This window comes from Callithrix jacchus, chromosome 9 (genome assembly GCF_049354715.1).
Source record: "Callithrix jacchus isolate 240 chromosome 9, calJac240_pri, whole genome shotgun sequence".
In the NCBI taxonomy this organism is placed as follows: domain Eukaryota; kingdom Metazoa; phylum Chordata; class Mammalia; order Primates; family Cebidae; genus Callithrix; species Callithrix jacchus.
The window spans coordinates 85,716,131-85,733,678 of record NC_133510.1 but is presented as its reverse complement, the minus strand read 5'-3'; the positions used below and the strand labels follow the sequence as shown (position 1 = coordinate 85,733,678).

The 17,548-nt window shown below is 34.4% G+C and overlaps 1 protein-coding gene across 8 annotated transcripts in view; it reads right to left on the bottom strand.

Annotated features, from left to right (window-relative positions):
* The window catches only part of TMTC2 (transmembrane O-mannosyltransferase targeting cadherins 2), a 452,640-nt gene that overhangs the window by 146,149 nt on the left and 288,943 nt on the right, over nt 1-17,548 (bottom strand). For all 8 annotated transcript variants that reach the window (XR_013521950.1, XR_013521951.1, XM_035257146.3 and 5 more), the window contains one exon: nt 3,197-3,318. Coding sequence is in view for 6 of the 8 variants with exons in the window: in XM_035257146.3 (XP_035113037.1) it covers nt 3,197-3,318 (122 nt within the window). In the remaining 2 variants the exon portion in view is untranslated. The remainder of the gene's footprint in view (nt 1-3,196; nt 3,319-17,548) is intronic.

The following is a 17,548-nucleotide window of genomic DNA, read 5'->3' as shown; positions in this document are numbered from 1 at the left end:
ATAACTCGTTTTAATTCCAGTCTTTTTCATTTGTGTCTTTCCTGATATGAGTAACAAACCCTGGTTACCCACTGATATTTAAGAATGAGTTAATCAATAAAAGCTGAATCAAGTTCCTCAGGCATAGAAAGGCATTCTAGATGGAATAGATTCACTCTGCTGTGTCTGGTTTGGGAGCCAGTCATTTACAGGGGACCTCTAAATGTAGGGATTTGAAAAACTATTCCTTACTATGAGTTAGTTTCTCTAGGCCAAAATTCAACAACTTCTTGAGAGGTAAGGTCTAAGCAAAAAGGGTGGGCTGGAGGAAAGAGAGTAAACCCTGTGTGGCTGGTATTTTGCATAGGGTAGGGGAGGGGTATTAAAGATCTGAATACTCCATGGGAGGACCCTCAATCAATCCTCTTTTCACTCCTCTTCTCATTCTGCCTTCAACTGTGCAAGCTGTTCCTGAATCCTGAACTTCTCTTTATTTACTTGTTCCACCTCTTAGGGCACCTTTTCCTTACCTTGAAGGCAGGTGCCTAGTTGCCGGCATTTGTGGACAAAGGGGAGAGACCTGACTACTCCATTCATTGGCTGCAATTTACTACCCCATTTTATATCCCTTAACTCATCCTTTCCTGTGTCAGCTGCCTCCATGTCTCAAGCCTCTCCAGGTTTCTTTGGTGTAAATAGGATTTCTTTTCATCGTTATCCAAAGCTTATTTAGATTTTCATTTCCTTCTCTCAGACAAGTCAGTTGTAATACTTGCAACTGCTTTAGAAGTCCAAAAATCAGCTGTAATCTCTTATCCATTGAAATTTCTCTTTCCATTCTGACTATTCCGGTATAGTTATTCCCTCAATATTTTATTCATTAAAAGCTTAGTCTGATTTCCCCACATGATCTCCAGTATTTTTGCCCAACATTTTTTATTCACCTCACTCTATCATTCCTTCTAGATTTGAAGCACATCTCCAGTAACTTCTTCAGCAAAAGTTTTTAGTAGACTAAATTTTATTTAATATACTGGCTTGGGAATTCCAGGGACATGTAGGTAAATTCAAAATCCAAAGCATGGTACAGGAAGGACAGGAGCAACAAATTTCCAGCAGATACTTTGTTCACTCTCCACCCAGATCCCATTCTGAGATAGACAAACATTCACGCTGCCTTCTTATACCTGTGGACAAACTTATGTTGTCCCTTCAACTGCAGGTATGAATTTCCCTGCTTTATTTAGTCAATTAATTCCTGGCCTTCCATTGGCCCAAAGCGTTGTTTCCTATTCTAGAAATAAGGAAAACAAACAAATGAAAACCACCTTCTCACTGGTTTCCATGATCAGTAAATAATCCCAAATGAGCTTGAGGACCAGCCTGCTGTCCACTTCTCTGGTATTCAGTTATCACTTTATTTCTAGCTCCTAGGAACTTCTCTTACTATTCAAGCTCAGTTTAGTGTCGAAACATATCTGTTATATTTTACTAAGTATATCTAAGTATTTTTAGTGGGAAGTTTTCTGGTTACTTAGTCTACCTATATGATTTCTTTCCTTTTTTTTTTTTTGAGATGGAATCTCATGCTGTTGCCCATGCTGGAGTGCAGTGGCATGATCTTGGCTCATTGCAACACTGGCCTCCCGGGTTCAAGCGATTTTCCTGCCTCAGCCTCCTGAGTAGCTGGGTAACAGGCATGCATTACCACACCTGGCTAATTTTTGTATTTGTAGTAGAGATAGAGTTTCGCCATGTCGGCCAGGCTGGTCTCGAACTCCTAACCTCAGGTGATCTGTCTGCCTCAGCCTCCTAAAATGTTATATGATTTCTTTAAGACCATTTCATGGTATCTTAGAATGGATACATGACAATTTTAAGTGTTATCTACCATCTGCTGTAGAAAGTAAAATGTTATTATTTTTTGAAGTAATACAAAAATATTTTTCTATGAATTCACTTAGGAATCACCTTTGTGATCATTTGCTGTATGTTTTTCTAATATTCATTTATTTTTATTAATATTGGAGAGAGATTAGGTACTATAACTAAAGTAACAGATATTTGATTTAGACAAGGATTGAAGCCTAGTTCTATCACTTACTGGCTATGTGAGCTCAGAAAAGTTACTTAAAATTTTAAACTATTCCCTATTGTGTAAAATAAAGACATTAGTATTACTTTGAAATATATGAAATTACCATTTTTATAGGTCATAGTGGTGCAATACTAGTAATTTCCAATGCTCTATACTCATGTCACTTTCATGGAATGGTGGCTTCCAAGGGTGCCTGTCACACAGTGAGAGGCCATAGGATAGCTCCACCTCTCTTACAGAATGATTTCAATTGGAAGGAATTTCAGCACATATAGTTTTATACAGTGTTGGCTATGTACAAGAATCAGATTTAGTTCTAATTATAGCCAATTTGGGGCTAACACTGGTTTACAGAACCTAATATTTATGCAAATGTCATTATTAGAACAAAAATTCAGTATGTAACTCCATATTTGAGATTCTCCATTTATATTTTTCCATTAAGTTACTTCGAGGATCATGGCATCTCACATCTTTTTTGTTTGGTTGTTTATCTTTTTAATTCTTTTAAACATTTTTTATAGGTGCACAGTAGATGTGTATATTTATGAGATACAGGAGATGTTTTGATACAGGCATGATACAGACATCTCACATCTTGTCTAGACTACACGTCATAGAAAAAGTAACACATTTTTCTATATTTTCTGTAAGGGGTTCTAACACAGTATCATCACCATTATATCCCTACCAGCTGAGTTAACTGGCCGTGAAAATGGTACTTCGAACCCCATCTATCCAAGTCTGCATGGAGAACACCAAGTTTTGTAATTACTTTATTATTATTATTATTATTTTTGAGATGAAGTCTCATTTTGTTGCCCAGGCTGGAGTGCAGTGTCACAATCTTGGCTCACTGCAACCCCACCTCCCTGGCTCGAGCAATTCTCCTGTCTCAGCCACCCCAGTAGCTGGGACTACAGGCACCTGCCACCACATCTGGCTAATTTTTGTATTTTTAGTAGAGACAGGGTTTCACCATGTTGGCCAGGCTGGTCTTGACCTCCTGACTTGGTGATCCGCTAGCCTTGGCCTCCCAAAGTGCTGAGATTACAGGTGAAAGCCACCGCACCTGGCCAAGAAAATCAAGTTTTACAGACCAACAGGGCAGCTACTCACTGTTAGAGCTAGCAGCTTCCCATAGGTGAGATGAGCAGGGATGTGGTCAGTCTTGGATCTCAGTGATTCCATATACCAATGTTCTGCTTCGGGGAGTTTGCTTAAACGCATGTATGCTTCACCTGGAAAGAGAATTAATCATGAAGATCAAAGGGAGGATACAGTTTTCCCACAATATTTGCAACAACATTGTCATCATCATAGTGCATAGAATTTCAGATGCTGTGGGAAGTACTTTCATTCATGTTCTTATCTGATTCCCGAAGAAGTCATCCTGATTTCCATCTGACAGAAGAAAAATCACGTTTGGAAAATGAAGTGAAATGGCTCAAGTCAAAATTTTAATAGGTAGTAAAGCTTTGATTTTTAACATACAACATCTGATTCCCAGACATATGTCCCTTGTTATCATTTCTTTTTCTTTCTGAAAGCTATGTTTGTTCTTTATTCTTTTGTTCTTTCTTATTCACATTCACTTATTCCTTTAGAAATTCAAGTATTTAGAGAATAACTAAGTGGAGAGCTGTATAGAGGAACTATATGAAAGAAGTGTGAGATCCTATCAACAAAGGACTTACCTTTTTGAGAAAGAATAATTGAGAGAGTTAAAAGTATATGTAGATTAAACACTGCTGCTAAATTTTTTTAGAAAATATTTGAATTTTATATTGCTGACAAGTAAATAAAGGCAGGGCAAGGTGGTTCATGCCTGTAATCCCAGCACTTGGGGAAGCCAAAGCAGGTGGATACCTTGAGTCTATGAGTTAGAGATCAGCCTGGGCAACATGGCGAAACCCATCTCTACAAAAAACACAAGAAATTAGCTAGGTGTGATGTTGCACTTCTGTAGTCTCAGTTACTCGGGGGGCTGAGGTGGGAAGATCACCTGAACCTGAAGAGATCAAGGCGAGCCCTGAGCGCATTACTGCAATCCAACCTGGGAAGAGAGTGAGACCTTGTCTAATAAAATTATGAAATTATTTTTGTTAATTCATTAAATAGTTAAAATTATTAATTATTGATAATATAATAAAGTAAATAAAATTTACCAGTTTAATTTGGAATACTCAATAAACAGATGACAATTATCAAGCATGCCCAGCACCACATACAACATGAGCATGAGGCATTTTCGCCACGAGTCATTACTCTCTAATAATATATGTTTCAGCTACCAAACAGCATTGCCCTAAGAGCCAAGCAGGAGAAAAAAGCTGGAAGTAAAGTCAAAAGCATACCAGCTGCCTATGAATTTTCATCCCCCCTTCCCTTATATGTTTATATAATGAACAAAATAGCCAACTGATGCAAAAATTGTATTTTAAGATAATTTATATATTTAAGTTAAATATTGTAGTTTTACTAAGCACCGCAAATGTAGAGGCACCACTCAGTTTCTGAGACCAAGCAGCAAACTGGCAACCTGCGTTATTTTCCCGTCAGACTAGCGTAAGAAATCATAATCATGAAAGCTTTTTTTTTAAGAGGCATAATCAGAGGCTTTTTGTAAATGAATAACCCACATGGGATGTACATTTTTTGCTTGAAAGGAAGAACTCACTCCCTTTGTGTTAATCATATTTACCTTATGTTTCCACGGTATTTTAAATATGAATATGTTTGACTAAGTGAATGAATTGGTTTCAGTCCCTTGATCTTTTGAATGCCCTTTGCTTTCCTGAATAATAAAAAATATTGGTGACAAATAATACACATTATACACAAAAAGATACATTTTTACCCACTCACACAGATCTATGTGGTTCTAGTTCGATAAATAATCCCTAAACTATATTATTATAAAAATGATAGTTGAAAATGTTTGATTTTTTCCCCTCAAAGTTTATAACATATCTACACTTAAGAAGTTGGTGAAGTTAAATTACATATCTAAGGTAAGACAAAAGAAATACTGAAGCAAAGATCAAAGATTGGAATAAAATCCACAAAAATGCTTACAATTGTTAAAATGATAGATTAGTAATGAATTTCTTTTAAATTTCCATACATTTCTGTAATAATTTTGTTTTTATTTTCATATCTCTATAAGCACTGACACACTGTCAGATGGATTTTTTTCTTGCCATATTGAACTAACAAATGTTTTCAAATAAAGCAAATCATAACTTCTTAGGAAAAGTGAATCACTTCATACTCAAACAATACTATATGATTTATATAACAGAAAATATAAACCCTAAAGTATTAAAAAATGTAAAGCAAGTATGATAAAACATATACATATATTTATCTCTTAAATGGATTATAAAGCCAGATGGAATATGGGCCTAAATTACAGGTTCCATATGGAATCAACCTGAAATTCTCTTTGGTTCTTCAAGTGCTTATAAGTCAGTTTAAAAAAGTTGTACAACCATTTTATTTAATATAGCTTCTACTTTTCACATAAAACTTTAACTGATTCTTAGGATAATAACAGTAGGTCTTCTGTACAGAAGAAAGAGTGTGAGATAACCCCATTTCCAGAGTACTTTTGAAATAGAAATCTTTATTATTGTTAATATCTAAAAATTATTTCAGAAAGTATACTTGCTTATTCCCAAGTCAGAAATCTATCACTATTAAAATCTATTTTAAAATAAAATATTAGCCAGGCATGGTGGCTCATGCCTGTAATCCCAGCACTTTGGGAGGCCGAAGTGGGTCAATCGCGAGGTCAGGAGTTCAAGAGCAGCCTGGCTGACATGATGAAAACCCCATCTCTACTAAAAATACAAAAATTATCAGGGCACCATGGCTCATGCCTGTAATCTCAGCTACTCTGGGGGCTGAGGCTGGGAATTGCTTGAACCCGGGAGGCAGAGGTTGCAGTGAGCTAAGATCATGCCACTGCACTCCAGCCTGGGCAACAGAGCAAGACTCCATCTCAATAAAAAGAATTATTAATTTATTCAATAATTAATGACTGGTCCACTTTCTTAAGAACCCCTACGCAACTTATTAATTTGTAAAGCTTGCAAGATAAAAAATATTAAGGGGCTATAAATAAGTAATGTAATATGTCATACATCTTGGCAAGTATATGAAAACTGATAAATAACTAGCCTAGGCAGGTACCACTTATTACAAATTTGAAGAACTTTATGTAACCATTCATTGTGTCTTAATAATAACAATGATGACTATGGCAATAATAATTGAGCATTTACTATGGATTACAGTGGCAAGTTACAGGTGACAAATGTCTGACTCATGTTCACTTACTCCTCCTACTCCATACATTTGGACATGTAGAATTTTTTTCTCAGCCTCTTAAGTGGTCTTAACACATTGCCCCACTCAACCACTACCAATTGGTCAAAGTAGGTCCGCAAGATGAAACAGTTTTTCAATTTCTATAGTTTCTTTGTAAACGTATCTCATTGCCTACCAAGGAATGTCACTATTTGGATTTTACAGATGGAAAAAATTGAGAAGTGTGGCTAAATTATATACTCAAAATCATGAATATGTAACATAGTAAAACTGCAATTTAAACCCAGGACTAGCTGAACTTAACACACTGCCTTTACCAGCTAGTAGAGAATAATCATAAATTTTCCAAATCCCCAGCTCAGGTGAGAATTATACTTTTTGTCTCTCACTCACAGAAAATTATTTTCTAGCTTGTGATACATCAGCCAGCAGATTTATTTCACTTTGCCTTGGGCTTATCTACTGAATTAAGAGAATAAGGAAGAGCAATGGTAATCTATGAGTGACCTTTAAAAATGCTTTCCATGCATATGTAATTCAATTCGTAAGAGGGAAATATGTGACACGTTAGTTCTAAGTCTAGAAGATGTACTTTAGTTCTAAGGCTAACCTTAACACAAAAAAAGGTCTATAAAAGTGATAATAAAATCAAGATGCAAAACCTAAAATGCAAAAAAAAAAACAAAGATAGTGGATAACTTAAATACATTAAAAAGGTAATTCAATAAAGATTTAAGCAACAAATATTGTAAGAAAAAGTCCTTGGGTCGGGAGCGGTGGCTCACACCTGTAATCCCAGCACTTTGGGAGGCCGAGGCGGGTGGATCACGAGGTCAAGAGATTGAGACCATCCTGGTCAACATGGTGAAACCCCGTCTCTACTAAAAATACAAAAAATTAGCTGGGCATGGTGGCACGTGCCTGTAATCCCAGCTACTCAGGTGGCTGAGGCAGGAGAATTGCCTGAACCTAGGAGGCGGAGGTTGCAGTGAACCGAGATCACGCCACTGCACTCCAGCCTGGGTAACAAGGGCGAAACTCAGTCTCAAAAAAAAAAAAAAAAAAAAAAAGTCCTTGCTATATCCCTGGCACTGGAAAGGTAAGACCTTTACATTTCTCATTTCTAATCCTCGATAGAGGTTAGAATATCCATTTTATGAATAAAGACCAAAGGCTGAGGAATGATCAGTGACTTGTACAAGGACAGTTAATAATCCTATCCTAAAATGATTAAATGGCTTCAAAACCATAATTTTTTTCCCATTGCATCAGCTATCTGCCGTATGAAATTTATTATTTACTGAGTACCTACTAACATCTTAAATATATTATTTTCTACCTTTACATTATCCCTACACTTTATTATCAGTCTCATTTCGCAAATGAATTATGCTTCAGAGAGCTTAACAAACTCATTCAAGATTTCAAAAAAAAAAGCAAATGTCAAACTCAGGATTCAGATTACAGTTTTCTCTGGCTCTTTACACTATACCATTCTGTACAAATACTATCAAAAATATTCAGAGAGGGAATAAGATAACTGCAAAAAAGTACCATCAGTGCATTTAGATTAGGACAGAGTGGTATATATGTAATCCTACAAGCTTGGTTAAAGTGCTAAAATAATAACAATTCCATAAAGGAAATGGCCACAGGAAAAGAAAGTTCAATAAATTCAATAAGGAAGGAAACTAAGACACTTGGTCGGGAATAGGGCAGGGGATAAAGGTTAAGTCATGTTTTCTGGTACTGTAATTCTTCTTAACTTATAATAATAGAAAAAAATGTTTATGCTGCCCAGGAGGAAAGACGCAATAATGACTATTTTCCCTTCTCATTCTGTAAGAAATGACATAATAAAGGTACTTTCATAAGAATGAGAAGATTTGCTGTGGGATGATAGAGTGAACAGGTTCATCACCCAGATTTATTTCCAATTCACTCACAGACAAAAGGAATTTGGATGTCTCCAGGCTGGCTTCAGGCAGATATAAACCAGTTTCAGATGTAGAACAAATAATGCATTTTCTCCCTAAAAAGCCCCAGGTCTAAATAACCCAGGCAAAGGCTAACTCCTTAAGGAAAGAATGTTTTGGGATGTTGATGATGTAATAGCTAGATCTCACTGATTCTTATGTTTCAAATTACTGGACAGCTCCTGCTTGCAGATAACAATAAAGCATGTAGTAGGAATTATTATTAAGACTCAGTATAGATTTCCTAATTTTTAAGGAAACTTATGTGACCACTCATATGAAAAGTAATTATCCCTTCCTCAACCCCTATAGTAATTGTTCAATGCCTTTTTTAAAAACACATAATCATATATCTTGCACATCAGTGCTGGTTAGCCAACATGAACAAAGCATATGATGGTAAACATAAAGGTTAAGTAGATATCATCTGTTCCTACTTAAAATCTAGTGACAAATAAGTAAATTTTCTGGCGCTTCCCCAAGTTTGCGTGTAGGTACAAATGAAACAAAAACAACAAAAATCTTTTGAAATATGTGGTATGTATGAATTTGATTTGATCTGTGATAACATAAACATTGGGCTTCAGGATGAAGAAAACTATCAAGTGAATGATATCTCAATAGTAAGTGGCTGTGAGCACTATTATGACACTGATAGAGTGATGCATATGTGACTGACATGCAGACAACAACAAATTGCACACACCAACTATAATTCAAAAAATTATACAAGTTTTAGAACTTTATTAAAAAGCTGCCAGACAAGCTCATGGGGGAAAAAGCCTGTTTTTCTAAAGGACTCACACAAATTATATTTTTTCCTAGTCTCTAAAGAACAAGGACACTTATAAAATGGTCCCAACTGATTTCTAGCAGGCTTCTAGCCCCTAATACAGTGAAAGCATTTCATTGCCAGTATGGCTAATTTTAGAATGCTTTGTTGGAAAAGCAGGCATTCTATCTTAATCTACTAAATTTCTAGGCTCTCCAAGGAGTTTGAGAACTTAGCTGGTTGCTAAGGTATTCATTCTACTTTAAAGTCATGCTTATTTTCCTTCTAATATATTAGATTTACTCTGATGGTTTTCATAATGATTTTTTATGTGCTGGTCATTTTTCTTTTAATGAGCACTTTTTAGCAATTTTCCGGTTTGCCATGATTAGTTCCCTTTTACACGTGACTTTTAATTTGTTCCTTAGGAACTAATTTTGCAACATAATTTTAAAATGAAATAAGTACATTTTAATTAATTAATTGATGAACTTGGTTTATCTACTTATTGAAATTATTCATAACTATGATCCAGCGCTGAGTTATAAATTACATACCAAAATAATGAGATGGTTATAGAACACCAAGCAAATTTAACTCAAATAAGACTACTTTAAGACATGTCATAATCAAATTCCCAAAGGTCAAGAATAAATAAAGGATCCTAAAAGTAGCAAGAGGAAAGAAACAACATACAATGGAGCTCTACTATGTGACGCAGCAGACTTTTCAGTGGAAACCTTGCAGGCCAGGAGTGGCATGACATATTTAAAGTGCTAAAGGAAAACAAACAAACAAAAAGCCTCATATCCCAGAATAGTATAATCCAGTGAAAACACCCTTCAAACATTAAGAAGAAATAGACTGTCATAGATAAACAAAAGCTGAAGGATTTAATCAATAACAGACTTGTCCTATAAGAGATGCTAAAGGGAGTCCTTCAATCTGAAAGAGAAGAATCCTTATAAGCTGTAAGAAATCATCTCAAAGTGCAAAACTCACTGGTAGTAGTAAGTACACAGAAAAACACAGAATATTATAAAATTGTAATTGTAGTACATAATTACTCACATCTTGAGTAGAAAGACTGAAAGATGAACCAATCAAAACAAATAGCTACAACAACTATTCAAGACATACACAGTATAATAAGACATAAATGGAAAGAATTAAAAGTTAAAAAGCAGGAGGAAGATTTTTTTTTCTTTTTTTTGAGATGGGGTTTCACTCTGATTGCCCAGGCTGGAGTGCAATGGCGTGATCTTGGCTCACCGAAACCTCCATTTCCTGGTTTCAAGCAATTCTCCTGTCTCAGCCTCCTGAGTAGCTGGGATTACAGGCATGCACCACCATTCCTAGCTAATTTTGTGTCGGTGTTTCTCCATGTTGGTCAGGCTGGTCTTGAACTCCCAACCTAGGTGATCCACCTGCCTCAGCCTCCCAAAGTGATGATATTACAGACACAAGCCACCATGCCCGGCCAGTAGGATGAAATTTAAAGTGTAGAGTTATTATTTGTTTTCTGGTTCATTAATTTTTTGCTCTCATTTATAACCAATTATTTTAAACAACTGTCATCAGTTTAAAATAATAGGTTATAAAATATTATTTGCAAGCTTCATTGTAACCTCAAACTAAAATCATACAAAAGATACACAAAAAATAAAAAGCAAGATATTAAAAAGTACAACCAGAGAAAATTACCCTTACTAAAAGGAAGACAAAAAGGAAGGAAAGAAAGAAGATCACAAAATAATCAGAAAACAACAAAATGGCAAGAGTAAGTCCTTACTGATAAATAATTATATTGAATGTAAATGGACTAAATTGTCCAATAAAAAGAGAGTGGCTGAATTAAAAACAATAACAACAACAACAATCTCTTGCATATAAGAAACACACTTCACCTATAAATACACACATAGACTGAAAATGAAGGGATGGAAAAAGATTTTCCATGCAGATTGAAAGCAAAAAAGAGAAGAGGTAGCTATACTTACATCAGACAAAGTAGATTTCAAGACAAAAACTATAAAAAGAGACAAGGAGGGTCATTATATAATGATACAGGTATCAATTCAGGGAGAAGATATAACAATTGTAAATATATATGCACCCAACAGTGGAGAATCCAGATATATAAACCAAGTATTATATTAGAGCTAGAGAGACCCCAATACAGTAATAGCTGGAGGCTTCAAACCTAATTTTCTGCACTGGACATATCACCCAGAAAGAAAGTCAATAAAGAAACACTGGGATTAATTTGCACTAGAGAGCAAATGGATCTAATAGATATTTACAGAACATTTCTTGCAATGGCTGCAGAATACACATTTTTCACCTCAGCACATGGACCATTTTCAAGAATAGACCATATATTATGCCACAAAGCAGTCTTAATAAACTAAAAAATCCTGAAATTATATCAAGTATATTCTCTGATCACAATGCAATAAAACTAGAAATAATAACAGGAGAAATTTTTAAAACTACACAAACACATGGAAATTAAACATACATACCAAAATAATATTTTAGATGGCTTGGTTTTGTTTTGAATCATAATTTTGCCACTAATAGCTGTATGTTTTAGAAAAATGAGGGATTTCACAGACCCTCAGTTTTATCATTTACAACGATATATGGCTAAGAATAAATAACTCCATAATTCCCAAAAGTGGATAATCATTTTTAGGTTCGGCAGTGCTCAGATATTTATATTTATTCATTTTCTAAAGAGGTAAAAATATCCTAGTTGGTTTAAAATATTCTGTCTCATTCATAATTTCTAGTTTATCTATTCAAGATTGACTGCATCTAGATCAAGTCTTGGTTCTTCCTTTTAATAATTATAAATGTGTTTTCTAATTATAAACATTATACCTGTTCATTGAAGAATGTCTAAAAGATCATAATTTTATAAGATGGAGAGAATTCTAGCAACCATAGATAGCCACTGGCAAGTTTTAATGTGTTTTCCAAGAATTTGACTTACATATTGAAAAATCAATTATAGAGCAAAATATTTTGCTAGCGTTAAGCATCTAGGTTCCTTCCCGTATTTTATTATTTTAAATAAAACTATGCCAATTTTCCCAAAATTCAGTTTTCTCATTCCAAATCAGTATTCAGTTTGTTGTTTATTCAAATTCCCCTCCCAACATTTTATGTAAGTACTGCACTTCCACAATTATCATAGTGTTTTTAAATTATCTTTTAAAAGCACATCTCTTATTACAACTTCAGAATAAATGTATAGCAGGAGAATTCTTGGAACTATCTTTTATATAAAATATTATTAAACGATCTTTTATATACAAAACATTATTCTCTACATCATGGAGATATGTATCCTTTTCTAATTATATAGTTTCATTATTAAAATTAACTGTGCATTCCATTTGTAATATAGTTTGTTATGTGGCATGAGACAAGTATCTGATTTTATTCTTTTCCAAACATTTACTCAGTTGTTTAGATCAACCATTATAAAAATTTCCTCCTTCCCTGACCAATATTTAGTTCTACATTTATTCTACTACAACCTTAAATAGTTTGTTATTATTTCCAGGGTCTCCACTTTGTACTATTGTTCTGGGTTTCTTTTCTTATAGGGGTACAATATTGCTCTAATCACGTCATCTACTATTTTGGTATCTAGTAGAACAAGTCTTGCCCTTTATTCTTCTTTAGACCTTCTTGGCTATATTTTACTGTTTTATAATCATTTGTCAAGTTTTTGATAAGATTCTTTTTAGAATGTTTATTGCTATTAAATTAAAATCTGTAAATTTGAGAAAAAGAGAATTTTTACAAAATTGAGTTTCCCCATTCAAGAATAGTATTCAGTTCTTGATTTATTCAAACTCTCTCTCCCACTTTTTATGTACTTATGAAACCTACATAAGCAATTATAATCCTTCTGCTACAAAACTAGACTATGAGATGCATGGAACTGGACGCAGAATCTTTTACGTTTTTCTGTCTTCCAACCTAAGTCTAGAAAGCATTGGCTCCACAGAGTGCTCGATAAATAGCTGACAGATAATTGATCATATTCTGTATCTACTTGAATTTAGATGTTACATTTTTACTAAGTATGTCCTTAAAGAGAAATTTCCAAATAACTCCTTTTTCTAGAACCTGCAGTCTGATGGAGTCATATGACATAAGGGTGATTATATTAAGAGTTAACTTGCTGTAATCTGAATGATCATTTTTACTTCACAGTGTTTAGAAGCATTAGAAACACAAGAATCATTAGAGTCTGCCTGTTAAAAGTGTATTTACGCCAACTAATTTTGTGACTTTTATATCTCCATCCTAATATTGTCATCTTATTCTTATAAGACAACACAAGTTGCCCCAGATAAATTGCTTCTGATTGGAAATCCTTTAATGACTACTGTACAGCAGTATTGAAAGTAAAATGTAATATTATCCAAGTCTTAATTTGAGAAATATTATAAAAAGGTTCAATATACAACTCTTCAAGTCCTATAGCATTAAACTTAAGGGGAAACCCCTGAAGTCTGAAAGTAAACACAGGAAACACAGGGAAAAAAAAATGTGTTTCATTAAGGAATAACACTGATTGTTAAGAAGTAGGTTAAACTTCAGTGAAAGTTTAAAAAGTTCCTAATTTCTATTATAAGGTCATATACAGGAAGCATCTGAGGTTCCATCAAACTTTAACTTGAATAAAAGCCAGAAGCCTGTGTAAATATTTCTCTCTTTGCAACTACGGATCCTGATGTTCTCTTGACTAATCAATCTCCTTTATATTTTCAAAGAAATAAAATCACTAGAATAATCAATGCACAAATGTCAAAGCCAATTCTATTAAGTGCTCGGAATTTTCAAATAGTACAGCGTGAGACTGTGTGTGTGTGTGTGTGTGTGTGCACATCTTCATGGGTATGCTGAGGGAGGTGAGATCTTTTCCCCAAAAATATAATACTGTCTTCAGGAGAATTAAAATGGAGTGAATAAAACGGCTTAATAAAACTGAGATAATTAGTGAAAACTAGAAACATGCAAACAAGTGCTAAGTTGTATTATTATTTTTTAACAAAGAAAGCTTTATACCAGAAAAAGGAAAAAAAATGAGAGAATACTATACTAGCCTGGAAAGAATGAGTGAAAATAGTATTCAGAGAAACAGGAGTTGAATAGTTACAGGAAAACAATAAATGAAAAAGCACTAACCTGAGTCAAAAGAGTATAACGCAAGGCTTTCCAACTCAACACAGATCTTTTTAGGAATATATTTCATGTGTATTCCTGAGACAAAAAATATATTCCCATAATAGGCAATGAATAATTTATTTATATTATAAATTGTTATATTAATGTTAATTACTAAGGCATACCACATATTGAAAAATTCATCCAACTTTTAATGAATACTTGAGGATAAAATTCTATAATAATCCACAAAAATCCCACTCCCATAATTAACATGTTGGCAAAAATGACACATTCTGGAATAAAACTCTGCATGTTCTATTTTCATACTTTATTTAATTTGAATATGGCAGCAGTTATTGCTTCTCAGCCTTTCGGCTAAGATCAAGTGAATATGGTGATGGGTTCTATCAGTGTAGATAAAATTAAAACCAAATGACAGCTCAGTGGAAGAGTTAAATGAGGTTTTTATATAGAAAACAACTTTCCCTTACTTATTAGGAAAATCATACTTGACTACACAGCCAAATACATACAATTAGTAATGTATTTAATTTTAAACTTAATTTACATTTCATGTGTTAAGGCTCTGAACACAATACCCCAAAGTACATCACCTTTGCATGAGAAATGCTTTGAACTAAAAGACACCAGGCAGACAAAGCCTTCTAATACCTATCAAGAAAACAAAGTCTTTCTGAACTTCTCCTGTCCTCCTGTCTCCCTGTCCTCCTGTCTCCCCTGAAACAAGCTGTGTATACCCAGTCATAGATACTCTTCCCCAAAGAGAATCACAAAAATTAGAACTCTTCTCCCCCACAGCAGGACATAAAACGTAGAAAGATCATTCTTCCCTCACCCCTCTCCCTTTGGAATGAAGACCCTCATTCCAAAGGGATGCTGCCTCATACCTTGAGGGAAGGAATGCTACACAGAAAGTCCAAGAAAAATCTGGACAGGTCTTGTTGGGGTTCCCCACTCAGTCTATTACCACTAGATCACACCTTTCTGTCAAATCACATTTCTGTAAGGCTGTCCATGCTTTGTCAAACCTATGCATGAAACAGATGGTTTTCTCTAGGTCTTTGATCTTCATTTCTGAAGGCTCCTCTGTCATGTAAAACTCTGATTAAATAAACTTGTTATGTTTTTGTCAAGTTAACCTGTCTTGTTACAGGAGTCTTGGCTATGACCCTTATGATGACTGAGGAAAGTTATCACACCTTTCTACTCCTACAGTTGCCTATTCTAAAGATGTACAAGAATAACTTCTCATGTCCTTGACACTGATTTTCAAGATTGTATCCTTCACACAAAATTATCTTCTTCCACATGACTATGTCTATTTCATCTTACTGATGTCACTGTCAGCATCTTTTAGAATGTTAGATTTTGAAATCCAGGTAATGACTTTCCCAGGCATAACATAAAATTACCTCAATTTTCTAAATTAAAATCCAACCTGTATTTACTACTGAGTGAAAGTTTTACTCCACATATATTGCCCCAATTAAAAATTACAATACATACTTTTTTCATTTATTTCTATTAAAGTCTCAGAAAACAGGTGTGGGTTTGTAGAGATGGAGTCTCACCATGTTGACCAGGCTAGTCTCGAACTCCTGGGCTCAAGCAATCCTCTCACCTTGGGCTCCCAAGGTGCTGGGATTACAGGCATGAGCCACAGTGCCCAGGCTGAAAACAAATTTTTTTGAGAAGAACATACTGAAACTATTTGAGAATCAGAGAATAAGAAGGATATAATTAGGTATTAAATAATTTGAGCATATTCATTCCCTTATAATTCAATTTAAATACAAAGTTTTTAAGCTTTGATCTTTTTCTTCACCACAAAAATGGCAGGAGGATGGATTAATGTAACAGGTGGGCTTTTGTGGTTTTAACAGCAATGAAATATAATCAACTGTCTCATATCATATTTCCTGGAAAGCAAGCGACATTTAGACCTACATATGATCCTTAGGCAATCCTACTATTGGCATTAAAGTGTTCAAACTCCCCGCAGGGGCAATATATCTTCTGGCCCTGGGTTTAATTGAAACTTTAAACAAAATATATTACCTACTTAATGCAGCTGAACTGGATGCTGGCCTTTGTAGTGTACAGACTAATGCCTAGCAAATTAACATCTGTAATGGTAGTACATAATGTAGAGTTTATATCAAGTGTAAAAGGTAGAAAAATAAATTTTTTTTAAAAACTGTTGTTTTTTTTAAATGAGAAATAAAGTTTTAGGAGAAAAAAATTATATATTTTTTTGCTCATAAATTTAATCTATCATTATTTTTGATACACAGCCAAACATTGATTTCCTTATCTTTTTGACATATAATCTTCAAAGTATACTTCTAAAATCTTTCAAATCTATATTTTGCCTTTCCAGACTGTCAAACTCTGAAAACCTGGCATTGGTCTCCCGGTTGTATTCTTTCTGAAAATGGAAAAATGAAATGAAATAAAGACAGTTATCTTAAAAATTTAGAAGTTCATATTCTTTTTGGATTTCATAGGTTAATGACTAATCCAGTCATCTGGTCATATTCATATTTGTAGGATTGCCTCATTGATTTTTCAAGAGTGCCAATGGAAGGAATCAGAGGAAAATCACCAGAACTCAAAACAGGGGAAGCAGGTGGTATAAAAAGCTTAACACTACTGGAGTGTTAATGCTTCCACACTTGAAAAATGTGAAAAACCATCTCTTTCACAGTCAGCACGCTAAATGCCTTGAGCAATCCACTTAAGAACAACTAAACACAGGAGGAAACGTTAAGCATATAAACCGTCATGTCAAAAGTTTACTCTGAATATCCCCACTTTAAATATATTCTGAAACAAGGTGAGGTAAACACGCATACACATACGAACACAGAAGAATCCAACAAAAATAAATGATTTAGTTAAGCACCAGCCACACAGAAGGTTGAGAAAGAAACAGACTTCCTTTATACTCATTCTGCAGACTGAACTCAGCACATAATGTACAGACCTAAAGCAGAATTTGCATTTAAGAGCGAGAATGTTTGCATTTTGTTTTCAGAAGGTGGATTTGTCAGTTCTTCTCACCTAAAAAATAGTTTAAAAACCTAAAGATCACTTCTTGCTATTTGTGACACTTAACTCGTTCATACCACAAGCTTCCTTCTGAAAAATACAATTCTAAAATTCATGCAAGCT